The sequence below is a fragment of the Salvelinus namaycush genome, chromosome 32 (assembly GCF_016432855.1).
Source record: "Salvelinus namaycush isolate Seneca chromosome 32, SaNama_1.0, whole genome shotgun sequence".
Taxonomy (NCBI): Eukaryota; Metazoa; Chordata; class Actinopteri; order Salmoniformes; family Salmonidae; genus Salvelinus; species Salvelinus namaycush.
Window position 1 is genome coordinate 12,495,872 of NC_052338.1, and position 15,115 is coordinate 12,510,986.

General features: G+C 42.4%; 1 protein-coding gene across 1 annotated transcript; it reads right to left on the reverse strand.

Moving 5' to 3' along the window:
- Positions 1–2,540: 2,540 nt before the first annotated feature.
- Positions 2,541–9,348, reverse strand: LOC120027232 (interferon-induced protein 44-like). Its single transcript, XM_038972133.1, has 8 exons — positions 9,141–9,348; positions 7,395–7,908; positions 6,546–6,597; positions 6,244–6,439; positions 4,860–5,012; positions 4,585–4,756; positions 4,049–4,149; positions 2,541–3,894 (listed from the first exon to the last, which is right to left on the reverse strand). The coding sequence occupies exons 2-8, from the start codon at positions 7,873–7,875 to the stop codon at positions 3,715–3,717; spliced, it is 1,335 nt and encodes a 444-aa protein (XP_038828061.1). The 5' UTR covers positions 7,876–7,908; positions 9,141–9,348; the 3' UTR covers positions 2,541–3,714.
- Positions 9,349–15,115: the final 5,767 nt, after the last annotated feature.

The following is a 15,115-nucleotide window of genomic DNA, read 5'->3' on the forward strand; positions in this document are numbered from 1 at the left end:
CATTTTACATAACATGCTGTGAGTAGGCTAAGGTTGTTACAGTCCTGTAGCTTATGGATTTCATTGTCTGTGTGTGTGTGTGTGTGTGTGCGTGTGTGTGTGTACATTTCCGTAGAGGTTGTTTCCCATTCACTTACTACTGTGCTATTGATGAATTAGTGGAGCGTGTTAGGGGTGTTTGTGTTTCCATGGTGGGCCCTAACTCTATAGTTTAACCTCAAACCCGGTATTTTCCCTGCCACCATACATGTAACACTGTAACACCAATCAGCTCTCTCTATGTTTGTTTTGTTTGTAACATACCACATGGCATCAATCATCCCAGTTGATGTCGCCTTATGACATGTGACTTAATATAATTATGTGCATTTTTGCATAAACTGTTTTGTACTTTCTTCTGTCAAATTCAGTTATGGGTTTTGATAGCATAGGGGAAATTCAGTTATGGTTTTGATAGCATAGGGAGAATGAGATAAACGGCACCGCGAATGATAACTTTGAATCATTTGTTGGACATGAATACCCAACAATCTCCTTTTTTCCCTTTTAACTCCAATGAGCCATGGCCTTCTTCAGCGTCATACCTGAGGCATTCTCTCTCTTTCTCTAGAACGCCTCTAGACTAGACAGCCACACACTGTTGTCTTGGACCAAAATTGGGATTTAGAACTTTGGCTATGATAAATTCCCATGTCTCCTTTGTCTGTCAACTCCAGCTTTGTCTGTTAACATTTGAATTGATGAAATTACAAGGTCTAATTACTTTTTCGAGGGTAATACATGTTTGGCTGTACACAGGAATGCTATGTCATGAGTCATTATGAGAAAGTATTTTTGAAATGGGCAAAAAATATGTGTGCCTGGAATCTGCACAAAAACTGGATGTAACACACTAGGAGTTTATGCTGTTTTGGGGGCAACTTTAATGAAGTTAAGTTTGCAAAGGGAGGGTATACAACTGGAAACTTTCAAAGTTTACGAGTAAACTACCGGAATTTTGCTAACTCTTTGTGTGGCCTTATCACATGAAATATCTGAAATAATTCAATAAGATTATTTAAAAATATAAAATTAGAATGACAAAGCTGTTAAACATTATCCTAAATATAAACCATCAACTTAGTGGATACCATTGGTGTTAAATATGAGGGAATATGTATTTGTTGTCAGTGTTTTGGAGTCAAACTGGTGGCAAATGTGGAGAAAGTCATTAGTTGAAATTGAAAATTATGTCATTGTTGATATTACATGCGTTTTCATTAATTGGGCTATTTTCTCTGGAACCACATGGTCTATCGACTAGAAACTCATGGATAATGATATCAAAAATAAATACTATATGTGAATATATCCTTTCAACATTATTAAAGTATAAATTAGCAAAGTAACCATAGATTGCCATAGATTTTCTGTTAATTACCAAAATTACAGAAGATTCCGGTAAATTTGGTAATTTACCGGTAGCTCTGCAAGCCTAAATCAAGTACTCCAGCTCATATGGGCCTATTGCTCACTTGAGACCCATATGAGATACGTTCAAGTAACAAACATATCCTACTGATATAAATGTATGATGTATGCAAAAGACCTGCACAGTTAGGATTAGATACAAAGAGTGGTCCAAAGAGAGCCTCTCATAATTCCAATCAGTGAACGTGGATTGCAATCTATAGCTCGACTGCCATGGTGCCAGATGGTTTGCCTTTAAGTCACTTCAAAAGTGTTTATTAGACAACAAAAGGTAATGAACTCTCATTAACACAGTTAATGCCCAGTGGGTGATGGTATGAGGCATGAGAAGTTGGATAGTTTCTGTAAGCTAACAGATGTTGACATTTCCTAAAATACATTTACAGTTCACTTTGGTGGGAATGCTGTTGTGGAAGTGTGTGCATGTTTATGTGTACGTGGGCATACGTAAAGTGTTATATCCACAAAAGAGAACAACAGGTGTTAATGAATCTCTACAAATAACATTGTATTCCAGATCTTCAAGGTAAATCAACAAATGCCCATTCAAAGATGGCCGCTCCTATATGACCCATTTCTGGTCTAGAAAAGGTCAACTGCTTTGTGATAAATGGCTTTGAGACAAATGGGTTTTTCACAGGCAGGTAACTGCATGATACCAAACCCTCTGTCATCTAATAGCCGGTGAGTTATGTCCGCTTTGCTTAAACGCAGTGGTAGTGTTTGGTTTACCTTTCACTTAACCTTCAGAGTGGCAGTCAATAGGTTCAATGTACCAACCAGCTTTGGTCACAAGATAAAGGAGGGTCTGTGTCTGCCTCCTCATGCATGAATCCTTATAATTTCTAAAGTCTGCTGGTATGTGGGATTTGGTGCATAAAAGAACCACTGGCATATAATGTTGCATTCTTGTCTGGAATTTCAAAGACATTGGAAATATATGCTTATTTCCAAATGCATGAAATGTACTAATATTGCATTCTTAGTAAGATCAGTCTGTCCAAAATTAGCATCAAATGTAATTTGTTCTCATTTGACCAAGCTCAGAGGAAACTTTTATTTGTCATCTTTATTATTTGTACAGCATGTAACATCTCAATAATGCACAGCAGGAAATGAGATTGGATCAATGTATTGAACAATATAGGAAACATATATAAAACAAATGACCACAAATGTGAAACTACCTGTGTGTGTGTGTACATATTTGCACATGCATCTGTGAGAGATGATTTGTGGTTTTAGAATGTGTGAAATATCATAATTACATACCATGCGGAGACACCAACTTGACAACACCTGTCAAATAAGTCCTTTCAGTACAGTGTTTTTGTTTACTTTCCAATTTACAGTAGTAACTCCAAGGACTCCAAACTATTGCAGTATAGTAACCACGGCCCTTTTCGCAATGCCACCAGGTGGCTTCAAAACGAACCTCTCTTCATCTCACTGTTTATCTCATGTTTTATGTTTATTGTTTTTGAATGCACACACTGTGGCACTATGAATTGGTCATGTTGCGTCTTATCCTAGTTCAGTGAATATGGTGACAGGAGCCATAGAAAGGCAATATTTCGTCCTCTGGACAACAACTCAATTTGTCAATCAACCAACAATATGCAGTGCACTGTGTCATCACCCAAGCCTAAAGCGTTACCAAGAATAGAATTAATAACATACGATATTACGGTAAAACTCTCTACATAAACAATGCTTTCAAATTACAGTGATGCAACTTTACTGTGCTCTGGGGTACTTGCATACAAACGCTTCGAAAAGTACACAGGTAGAGTTGCTTTGTCAGAAGATTATTCACTAGGCCCCACCCCGTGCCCTTTAACCCTTTACTCAATTGGGGAACAGTCCGTTTGCATTGGTACATGCATGCATTGTTTAGGTACGTTACTACTGCTTGAAAGAAGGCAAATGCGACCTTGAATTTGCTTTGCACTGTCACATCAAAGCTCTATCACAAACTGAATTAAGATGTTAAAGGAACATTAGGGCCAGGTGTTTTTCATGTCACGTGAAAAGGTCACAAAAAAAATTGTCTAAGTTAAAATAGCAGTAAGAATGAGCAACGTGTTATAATATCCACAAAAAATAATGATAATGTCCACTTGCATGATAACATGTACCAAAATAAATATGGATATCTTGCACAGTTACAAAATAATATGGGATTGCAAAAAAAAAAAATTGTCTTCAGAGTATTGACACTTGACAGTGGGACTGTGAAGAGGGTTAGAGCTCTTCCTGTTCAGGCTGGTTTTCGAAGAAGCTGTCAGCATAGTTCAACATCTGATCCAGAGCACTGAGTAGCAGGATATCAGTGTTCTGATTCAGCTCCAGCTCCTGGCTGTAGTTTTTCACTGGCAGAATACCGGACACAGGAATGCCCAGGGATGCACTCAACTCCTGGATCTGAAAGACGGACACACACACACCAAATCCAGTGTGGTTAACCACTTACTTTTGTATACATAAATAACCATCTGCTCAAGACGTAAGAGACATTAAGGAGGGTAGGATTTAAGATTGGCAATGACAATTAAATAAAATGAGTCAAACGGCTCACCTTCCTTTGTATGTAATGGCTCGTATAAACATTCTGCAGCTCTTCTGACACTAGGGGGCAGGCCTCGTCCACTTTGGTCATTAACACCAGTTGGGGAATACCTAGGACAAACATGCAGAACAAGAAAATGAATATGTCAGGATGTTTAAATATGAGAGTATTCCATACAGAGTTACCCATTGAAATAGGATACACACTTGGAACACCTTGTTATGAAGTGTTTCTTCATAAGGTGTTCCATATTTCTTTAGAAACAGGAGTTGAAAGCGCCTCATATTCATAGAGCATTATGAAACTGTAGAAAAAAAGCTATAAATCACACAATGCCCCTTATCACAATATACAACATTCATGCAAATGATATCCACATCCTCTTGTGCCTTTTTGTTTTATCGTACAGTTTCATAATGCTCTATGACACACTTTATAAGTATATACAATATAACAGTATGTACAAATATGTCAATTATAAGAAGGTTCATTGATTTGACACTGACTCGTCCCTTTTCAAAACATATCGTCCACCATTCGCTCACCTATCTGATTGGTCTTCTTGCGAATGGTGGCAAACTTCTCCACAATTTTGGCAGACATCAGAGAGACTCTGCAGGCGTCCACCACGTACACTACACAGTGGATCTGATCCTTCAGACTGACATGCTTACGATACCCAGGTACATCTTCACTCAAGGGCGTCATGGGATTAAACTATAAATGACAAACATGGAGTTTTTTTTGTTAGATTTGATCAATGGTTTATTCTCTCCTCCTACTGCTAGTTTGCGTTGTGCCTCCAGACAAGTCTGCATACCTGGTAACGGTCCTGAACATGGCCTTTGTAAATGTTGACTATGTCCTCCATGTCCAAGCCAGCTCCTGACGCCTCCTCCAGTCCCATAGTGTCACACAGGATCAGGGGTATAGGCTCACCACTCTTCCCCGACTTGATGGTGAAGGTACGGAACTAGGGAAAGATAAGACAGTATGTGGGTGGTTGGCAATAGTGGCACGTGGGTAAAATCCCTGGGGAAGCCAAGCCAGGGGGAAAAAAGCCATATTACAACCTATGTGTTGTGATAATTAGGCTGTTTGTTCTATAACCTGTTAGTTCATACGCCTTGACACCGTGATATATAGACCTAAGGCCGAGACAATAAGAAGACACAGTGGCTGAATAAATTCAACCACACCTTCGTTTCATCACAAAACCGGAGCAGTCCTCAAAACATATTGCATGTAACAAACAGTTACATGACCTACAGCATGGTCAATCAAGTTAACTTTTCTGACATTTTTGGAGTACTAAACAACTATTGATTTAGAACAACAGAGTTACTGCAAGTCGCAAAGAAAACAGGCGCTGCCTCCACTATTCCAGCACCATTTTAACTTCAACATTTTAACAATCTAATCACCTATGTTTAGTCTAACACAGTGACAACTAAAAGATAACAAAAAATGATTTCGTCCAATCAACATAAGCTAAATATGATGTGGATGTCCATCGTAGCCTAGTGATTTGACTTACCCTACTTGTAGTAACGCCAATACCATCCTCCTTTTTCATGTTGCCTAAACAGTCTATGACTCTATCATACAGTACACACTTTGTTTTTTGTTGTACTAGGCTACCTGGCTAAAATGCTTGCTACCTAGCCTAACTTCCTTTCATGGGCAACGATGTGCCAGGCCAGCTAGTTAACATCATTAGCCTACTACTACATTTAGGTACATATTGAACTTCCATCCTCTCAGGCCAGGGACACAATGTCTGAATTTATGGTTGGATTAGAATCACCGTTATAATCATTGGCCAGTACAGAGAATGATGTAAAACCACAAGTCCAAATCCCTATCTCCACCCATGGCTAATTTAGGAAAGGGACAATTTTAGCTAGCTTTGATGCTTTCTCTGGTGAAAAACATTCGGCCTCTTGCGAAGTGAAGGAAATGTTTTAAACACAGAGAGATGAAAGATACAGTATTTTTGTATTTTTTTCCATGGTCAATTTTTTGGGGAAGCCTGGCTTCCCTTGGCATCCATTAATACACGCCAATGGCACAGGACCAACACACACATACATAATCAACACACAAATACACAATCAACACACACATTAGATGTGGTACCTGGTCAAACTGACATAAGAAAGCACCCACCCACCCATGCACACACACACACACACACATTTTACCTGGGTGGTCAGGCTTGTGCCTGCGCTGCCACAGATGGCCTGACTGGTCATGTTTCCTCTGAAGATAGAGTTGACAGAGTTGAAGAAGCTGGACTTGCCAGCCCCAACAGGACCCACGAGGAGAACCCGGGCCTGACTCACTGACTTGACATCAGGCTTATAGTTCTTGATTTTCTCCTTCAACTGCCGTTTCCTCCTGGAAAGTCGGAAAGGTGCAGGGATAGTTAAGCACAATGTAATGTGTATGTGTGTGTGTGTGTGTGTGTGTGTTTACAGTTATGCTTAAAGTCAGCATTACATACTCAGAGGTCCACTGCATGTTTCTCCAAGGCTTTGTCAAACAACCTCCCAAGTCTGAATGGGGAGAAATTAGTTTGAATGATCTTTTACAAAGGTAGGATTATTTACATTTTTTGGGCATAGTAATTTCAGAAAATGTCCAGACTATATCTGCAGTAATAGTGGAATGATAGTGTTTTTACAAAGAGATTTGTTTTGAATGCAGTCTAGTGCTAGGTGAATTGCAACAGCACTAGGCTTCATTCAAAACAAATCTCCCCCTTCTCCGCATCCCATTTCCCGTAACATGGCGGAGACTCGCGCTTGAGCCTTCGGTTTTGGTCCACCAGGTTTAAACTTCTGTAAAAACTATATTTGTTGTTATTAAAAAGATATTTCACCGTGATTTAGATGGTACAATTATTCCCTACACTATTCAGTGCTTGATTTCTCTCATAAAGTGAAATGGAGCGAACAGTGTAGTATTTTAGCAACCAGGAAATGTTAGAGCGGTTTCCACTAGATAATACAGTCACAAAGTCAGAACAGCCTTCCCATTTTGACAACAGATGCCGCTCCGGTGGGAGAAATCAAAGGAGAATATCACAGCCAATCACAACACTGGTGGGTAAGTAATACTGTGAAGCACTATAATTCCACTATTACTATATTATGGATTTTCTTTTAAATTACAATGCAAAAATAAAAATAGAATGTGTAGCACCTTTAAAACATATAATGTTTGTTATTACAACAACCGTAGACATGTAGGTGTGACATTGTTTCAAAATGTAAAACAAGATTGTGCACTGAAATATCTTCTGCGGTTAGGAGCCGCCATACTCCTAAGTAGGTATGTAAATGTCACTCACCTTCCACTCTGTACACCTCACATTCAGTCAGCTGCAGGTCGTCGCCATGCATATGTGCTGCATCAAAGTTGTAGCTGTTCCCTGCGTTATATTGGACTGTAGCTGTGTCATTGAACAGAAACACCAAGGCACCAAAATTCGGGCCAGTGTTTTCATCTGTGAAACCATACTGGCCATTGGCACTAGACACACGCAGTGGATTTTTTCTTTCGTCATTGATGCTGTAGAGGAAGGCTTTGTCGTCATTAATAGGCTGTCCATTCTGAGTGTAGTCTTTGCTGGTGTAGGCTCCGAACAGGAAGCCAGCCTTGTTGTAGGCAGCGACTACAGTGGGTCCCTGGCTGTTGCAGCGTGCGTGAAAGGCAGCTGCCGTGTAGCCTTGGACACTGGCTTTGTAGAGCAGACTGAGTCTGACATGGCCGAACAGAGAAAGCAGCTTCTTCTCCTGATCACCTGATAGACTGGATGTTACCACACTCATGATGACACCCAGGAGGTTTGGTAGGAAAGACTCCTGATAGGAAAGACATAAATAAATAACGTGCAAGGTTAAAAGAAAAACATCAAAATCCTAAGTCTGGTTCTGCTGATACCTTTCCTGGCCCGGCTCGGGTGCGGGACGGCTCGGGTGCGGGACGTGGCCCCCAGCACTTAACCTCCCGGGTGGCGCAGTGGTCTAGGGCACTGCATCGCAGTGCTAGCTGCGCCACCAGAGTCTCTGGGTTCGCGCCCAGGCTGGGCTGGGTTCGCGCCCAGGCTCTGTCGCAGCCGGCCGCAACCGGGAGGTCCGTGGGGCGACGCACAATTGGCATAGCGTTGTCCGGGTTAGGGAGGGTTTGGCCGGTAGGGATATCCTTGTCTCAGTATGTAAAATGTAATAAAATGTATGCACTCTACTGTAAGTCGCTCTGGATAAGAGCGTCTGCTAAATGACTAAAATGTAAATGTAATGTGGCTTGACCATACAGGACAGCCTCTGCCCTAGTTATACAACCAGGGCAGAGGCTTTCCTGTATGGTCAAGCCACATGGCCAGGAAAGGTGACAGCAGAACCAGACTAAAGATGTTGGTGTGACATTGTTTCAAAATGTTAAACAAATATATTTTTTACATTATGTGTGGTTAGGAGCCATCATACTCCTGAGTAGGTTGTTAAATGTCACTCACCCTCCACTCTGTACACCTATTTAATTAGCAAGGCCTCATGGCAAGCTTGAGGTTTGTTCCAGCTTTTACTTTCAGTTCCAGATTGTACTTGAAAGTACAAGATAGACCCGAAAGTAAAAGCTGGAACCAACTTCAAGCTTGTCATGTGGCCTTTAATGTGGCCTTGCTGCTAAATGGTTAAAGGTGTATTTTTATATTATTTAAAGCTGTTCAATGGACAGTTCAACATACCCACTTATTCTAAAATCATATAACTTAGAAATGCCTCATGAGCTCAGGACAGCTGTCTTAATCCATCATAACCCATAAAGTTGTTTCAATGTTTGCAAACAATATCAATGTATAGTTTCAAAGCACTATTTTAATATAACTTTTATCTCATGGTCTACCCTCTATAGCTTTATCTAAGAATGTACATTCTTCAGCCCCGTCCTTCAGCTTTATAGCAAAAAAAAGGCGGGCTACCATTTGACTGAAAAACGAATCGAGGATTGTTCTTTCAATGTCAGCTAACTATATGTTTAACAGCACACTGCGAAATTAACACACAGAAGGGAATCAGGTCCTTGACCAACTTACCTGCAAATTATCCAGATGGACGGTATGTCTCTCCGTTTAGGAAAACAACCAGAGTAAAAATGAAACAATCTATCCTTGTCTTATGAAAAGGAGGCTGTCTACATTTCAGGGACTTTCCAAAAGAGGAAGAAACGGTGCAGGATTCCCCACATGCATAAACGCCCCGAATTGCGGGCTGCAGTTGCACACGATTGGGAGTCCTCTGGAGTCTTACGTTTCACTTTCACAAGTTTAACTTCTAAAGCTAAAACACCCTGAAAAACTGCTAGTAGCCAAGCAGCGCCTGCTGTCCCAGCAGTGTATTCAGGGACCACCTTGAGTGGTGGCCTTTTCCAATTGTGAAGGATGGTTTTGTTCTCTTTTTAACAAAAATATATGCCTTATAGAAATAGGACATGTTAATCACAAAACATAGTGTGACTGCAGAAAAGCTGTTGTTAATCTAGGGTGTCGACTGTGCAAACCACAAGGTTGAGACAAGATGGAAAAATGCTGAATAACCAGAAAACAGGAACTGAGGAATGTGTAGCCACCGACAACTCAGCTCAATCTTCACAACAAACACTTCCGGGATATCTGGATCCTGTGTGCTGTGAGGCTGGGACCAGCCTGGGCACCACCGATAGGCTAGCAAGTTTAAACCACGCTAAGCCTCTACTGTGACAGGCCAACTCTAAAGTTGGAACTACCTCTGTCACAGTATAAAAGAAGATGTCTGTACTATTTCAGTCAGTTCTCTGCTTTACCCTGCGTGGTGATACAGTGAACCAATATATACGAAAATTGCATTTACCATTTATCGCTTGTGTTAAATAAAAATACTTAAAGTATAGTCGGTGACTCTGAATCACATGTTATCCTGATACCAGATTTGATTGACGCAACCCTTTACACAATTCAACATGTTGATTCTTGTCACGATCGTCTTTCAGTGAAAGAGAGGACCAAGGCGCAGCGTGATATAAATACATATTTTATTTGAAGATGAAAACGAACACTAATACAAACTAGACAAAAACAACCGTGAAGCTACAAAACGAAAGTGCAGACACAAGCAACTAACGTCAAGACATAGACAATTACCCACAACCTACCTAATGCCTATGGCTGCCTAAATATGGCTCTCAGAGACAACTAATGACAGCTGTCTAATTGAGAACCAATCCAGGCAACCATAGACATACATAAACACCTACACTGAACACAACCCCATGAAATCTACAAAAATAAACTATACAATACAAACACCCTATACGAGACAAAAACACACAAACATCCCCCATGTCACACCCTGACCTAAAATAATAAAGAAAACAAAGATAACTAAGGCCAGGGCGTGACAGTACCCCCCCCCCCAAAGGTGCGGACTCCGGCCGCAAAACCTGACACAGAAGGGGAGGGTCCGGGTGGGCCTTCTCACGGCGGCGGCTCGGGTGCGTGACGTGGCCCCCACTTCACCATAGTCAATACCGGCTTTGGTAGCGCCTCTGGAACGGCGACCCTTGCAGCGAGTCCCGGACTGAAGACCATCCCAGAGGGCGCCACTGGACTGAGGGGCGGCTCCGGACTGAGGGGCGGCTCCGGACTGGCGGGCGGCTCCGGACTGGCGGGCGGCTCATGACTGGCGGGCGGCTCATGACTGGCGGGCGGCTCATGACTGGCGGGCGGCTCATGGCTGGCGGGCGGCTCATGGCTGGCGGGCGGCTCATGGCTGGCGGGCGGCTCATGGCTGGCGGGCGGCTCATGGCAGATCCGGGCTGGCGGGCGGCTCTGGCAGATCCTGGCTGGCGGGCGGCTCTGGCAGATCCTGGCTGGCGGGCGGCTCTGGCAGATCCTGGCTGGCGGGCGGCTCTGGCAGATCCTGGCTGGCGGGCGGCTCTGGCAGATCCTGGCTGGCGGGCGGCTCTGGCAGATCCTGGCTGGCGGGCCAGGACTCTGGAGATGCACAGGAGGCTTGGTGCGTGGTGCCGGAACTGGTGGTACTGGGCTGGGGTGGGGAGGTGGCGCCGGATATACCGGACCGTGCAGGCGTACTGGCTCCCTTGAGCACCGAGCCTGCCCAACCTTACCTGGTTGAATGCTCCCCGTAGCCCGACCAGTGCGGGGAGGTGGAATAACCCGCACTGGGCTGTGTTGGCGAACCGGGGACACCATGCGTAAGGCTGGTGCCATGTATGCCGGCCCGAGGAGACGTACTGGAGACCAGACGTGTTAAGCCGGCTTCATAGCACCTGGCTCAATGCCCAATCTAGCCTGGCCGATACGTGGAGCTGGAATGTACCACACCGGGCTATGCACACGTACAGGAGACACCGTGCGCTTTACCGCATAACACGGTGTCTGCCCGTACTTTCGCTCTCCACGGTAAGCTCGAGGAGTTGGCGCAGGTCTCCTACCTGACTTCGCCACACTCCCTTGTAGCCCCCCCCCCCCCAATACATTTTTGGGCTTGACTCTCGGGCTTCCTACCGCGTCGTCGTGCTGCCTCCATTCGCCGGTATCCCTCACACTCCTCCAGAGAATCCCAGGCGGGCTCCGGCATTCGCCCTGGGTCGATCGCCCACCTGTCGATCTCCTCCCACGTAGTGTAGTCCAGACTCTGCTCCCATTGCCATTTCTCCTTGCGCTGCTCCTGCTGCCGCTTATCACGCTGCTTGGTCCTGGTATGGTGGGTAATTCTATCACGATCGTCTTTCAGTGAAAGAGAGGACCAAGGTGCAGCGTGATATAAATACATCTTCTTTTATTTGAAGATGAAAACGAACACTAATACAAACTAGACAAAAACAACCGTGAAGCTACAAAACGAAAGTGCATACACAAGCAACTAACGTCAAGACATAGACAATTACCCACAACCTACCTAATGCCTATGGCTGCCTAAATATGTCTCTCAATCAGAGACAACTAATGACAGCTGTCTCTAATTGAGAACCAATCCAGGCAACCATAGACATACATAAACACCTACACTGAACACAACCCCATGAAATCTACAAAAATAAACTATACAATACAAACACCCTATACGAGACAAAAACACACAAACATCCCCCATGTCACACCCTGACCTAAAATAATAAAGAAAACAAAGATAACTAAGGCCAGGGCGTGACAATTCTTGTCCCCATCTACCCAGTCCCCAGAGTGCGTGGTCGGCCGGTGAACAATATTGAGGGGTTGCTGATATGGAAGTTGCACAGACCCATGACCGTCAGAAAGCCTCTATACCATCCCCATCTAAGATGCTAATGAGCTTTAACAGGGCCTGATTCGAGGCATGTGCGTGTCCCTGAAAATCTGTGGGCAGATATTCGGCAATGGGACAGACAACGTGCAGAAGAAAAACACAGTTTGCTCTTTTGGTTTTGTCGGATTGGATTTGCAATTTGTAGAAAGCAGTTTACAGATGCCCAAAAAATGTAATAGAGCACGACTTTGAATTAATGCTCATATAGTGCGACGAGTGACAGCACTGTTTTTCATTTACCCTGATTTTTCAATACAGAACACTGGAACAAATATAGTATTAACAACAGCTCAGTAATATTAATATTGTGTAAATTACCACTTGCGCTTGTTTAACATTAATTTATAATAATAATAATAATACATGCCATTTAGAAAATGCTTTTATCTGAAGCTAATGTATGGGTGCAGAATAAGCTGAAAGACCTTAAAATGTGTCAATTTCAAAACGCTTTGGGGCTGTGGTGGATGGAAGAATGGAAGTTACATTGTGTGCTTGTTTTTGTCAGAATGGGGTTTTCTTTGAATAACTCATCAGTCGTTGGCGAGGACTGTTTATCATTGTGTTGGAAAACAGGGCAGTTTGTCCGAGGGTTGCACATTCAGGAACACAGAGCAGTTGTAACATACTGCCACCTACTGGGCACAGAAGGCAAACATCCTAGAGAACTAAATGGAAGTAATCGTACAATGTTTCAGAACACCAGGTTTGGTACGTCTTGGGTATTTTACTGTAAAAGCTTTGAGGACAGAGGATATAATAAAGGTAATATACGAGCCACATGCATTTCTATTGATAGCAGTTTTCATTTGGACATAGAGGATGCATTAGCAGATGTGAACTACGGTGCCTTCAGAAAGTATTCATACCCCTAACTTATTCTATATTTTGTTTTGTTACAGCCTGAATTAAAAATATATATATATCTCACCCATCTACACACAATACCCCATAATGTCAAAGTGAAAACATGTTTTTACAAATGTTTGCAAATGTATTGAAATTGAAATACTGATATATCTAATTTTCATAAGTATTCATACCCCTGACTCAATGCATGTTAGAATCATCTTTGGCAGCGATTACAGCTGTGAGTCTTTCTTGGTAAGTATCTAAGAGCGTTGCGAACCTGGATTGTACAATATTTGCACATTATTATTTTTTTTAATTCTTCAAGCTCTGTCAAGTTGGTTGTTGATCATTGCTAGACAGCCATTTTAAAGTCTTGACATATATTTTCAAGCCGATTTAAGTCAAATAGGCCACTCAGGAATATTCAATGTTGTCTTGGTAAGCAACTCCAGTGTGTATTTGGCCCTGTATTTTAGGTTACTGTGCTGCTGAAAGGCGAATTTCTGTCCCAGTGTCTCACGGATTCCCCTGGAACTTGTGCACACCTGGCCCCTATTCCCACTGATTGTATTTGTATATATGTGCCCTTTGTTCACCATGGTGCTGTCGATTATTGTTACTATGTTCGTTGGTGAGTGTGAGTACCTGTGCTGTGTGTTTTGGGCTGTCGTGCCCTTGTGGATTGTGCAGATGATTACGGGTCTCATCGTGCGCTTGTGTTATTTATTCAAGGTACTCCTCGCTCTTTTGTTTGGGTTTCAACCCTGATTTGTTATGTGTTTGTTTAGTCTTCATCCCTGTGCCTTTACACGGCACACCGTAATTTGGGATGAATAAAAACCATATTACGCATTCCTGCGCCTGTCTCCCGAATCTTTGTTACCAACGTGACACAGTGTCTGTTGGAAAGCAGACTGAACCAGATTTTCCTCTTCGATTTAGCCTGTGCTTAGCTCTATTCTGTTTTTTTATCCTAAAAAAACCTCCCTAGTCCTTGCTGATGACAAGCATACCCATAACATGATGCAGCCACCATCATGCTTGAAAATATGAAGAGTGGTACTCATTGATGTGTTATCTGAGATTTTCCCAAACATAATGCCTTGTGTTCAGGACATAAAGTTAATTTCTTTGTCACATTTTTTGCAGTTTTACTTTAGTGCCTTATTGCAAACAGGATGCATGTTTTGGAATATTTGTATTCTGTACAAGCTTCATTCTTTTCACTCTGTCATTTAGGTTAGTATTGTGGAGTAACTACAATGTTGTTGATCCATCCTCAGTTTTCACCAATCACAGCGATGAAACTCTATAACGTTTAAAAGTCACCATTGGCCTCATGGTGAAAACCCTGAGCAGTTTTCTTCCTTTTCGGTAGTAACTGGGTGTATTGATACACCCTCCAAAATGTAAATAATAACTTCACCATGCTCAAAGGGATATTCAATGTTTGCTTTTTAAAATGTTTCCCCATCTACCAATAAGGGCCCTTCTTTGCGAGGCATTGTAAAACCGCCCTCGTCTTTGTGGTTGACTCTGTGTTTGAAGTTCACTGCTCGACTGAGGGACCTTATAATTGTATGTGTGGTGTACAGAGGTAGTCATTTCAAAAATCATGTTAAACACTGCTATTATTGCACACAGAGTGAGTCCATTCAACTTATTATGTGAATTGTTAAGAAAGTTAAGGTTTGCCATAACAAAGGGGTGAATATTTACTGACACAAGAAAGCTTTTCATATTTCATTAATTTGTCAAAATGTCAACAACAACAAAAAAGGGGGGTATTGTGTGTAGGCCAGTGACACAAAATCTCAATTTAATACATTTTAAATTGAGGCTATAACACAACAAAATGTGGATAAAGTCAAGG

Bases quoted from the DNA above. Each gene is read 5' to 3' on its own strand.
- LOC120027232 (XM_038972133.1), bottom strand. From the start codon at position 7,875: ATGAGTGTGGTAACATCCAGTCTATCAGGTGATCAGGAGAAGAAGCTG. The intron at 6,598-7,394 runs GTGAGTGACATT...CTCCCCATTCAG, and splicing joins TGAGGTGTACAGAGTGGAAG to ACTTGGGAGGTTGTTTGACA. The intron at 5,013-6,243 runs GTAAAATGTGTG...ATCTTTCCCTAG, and splicing joins GCACAAGCCTGACCACCCAG to TTCCGTACCTTCACCATCAA.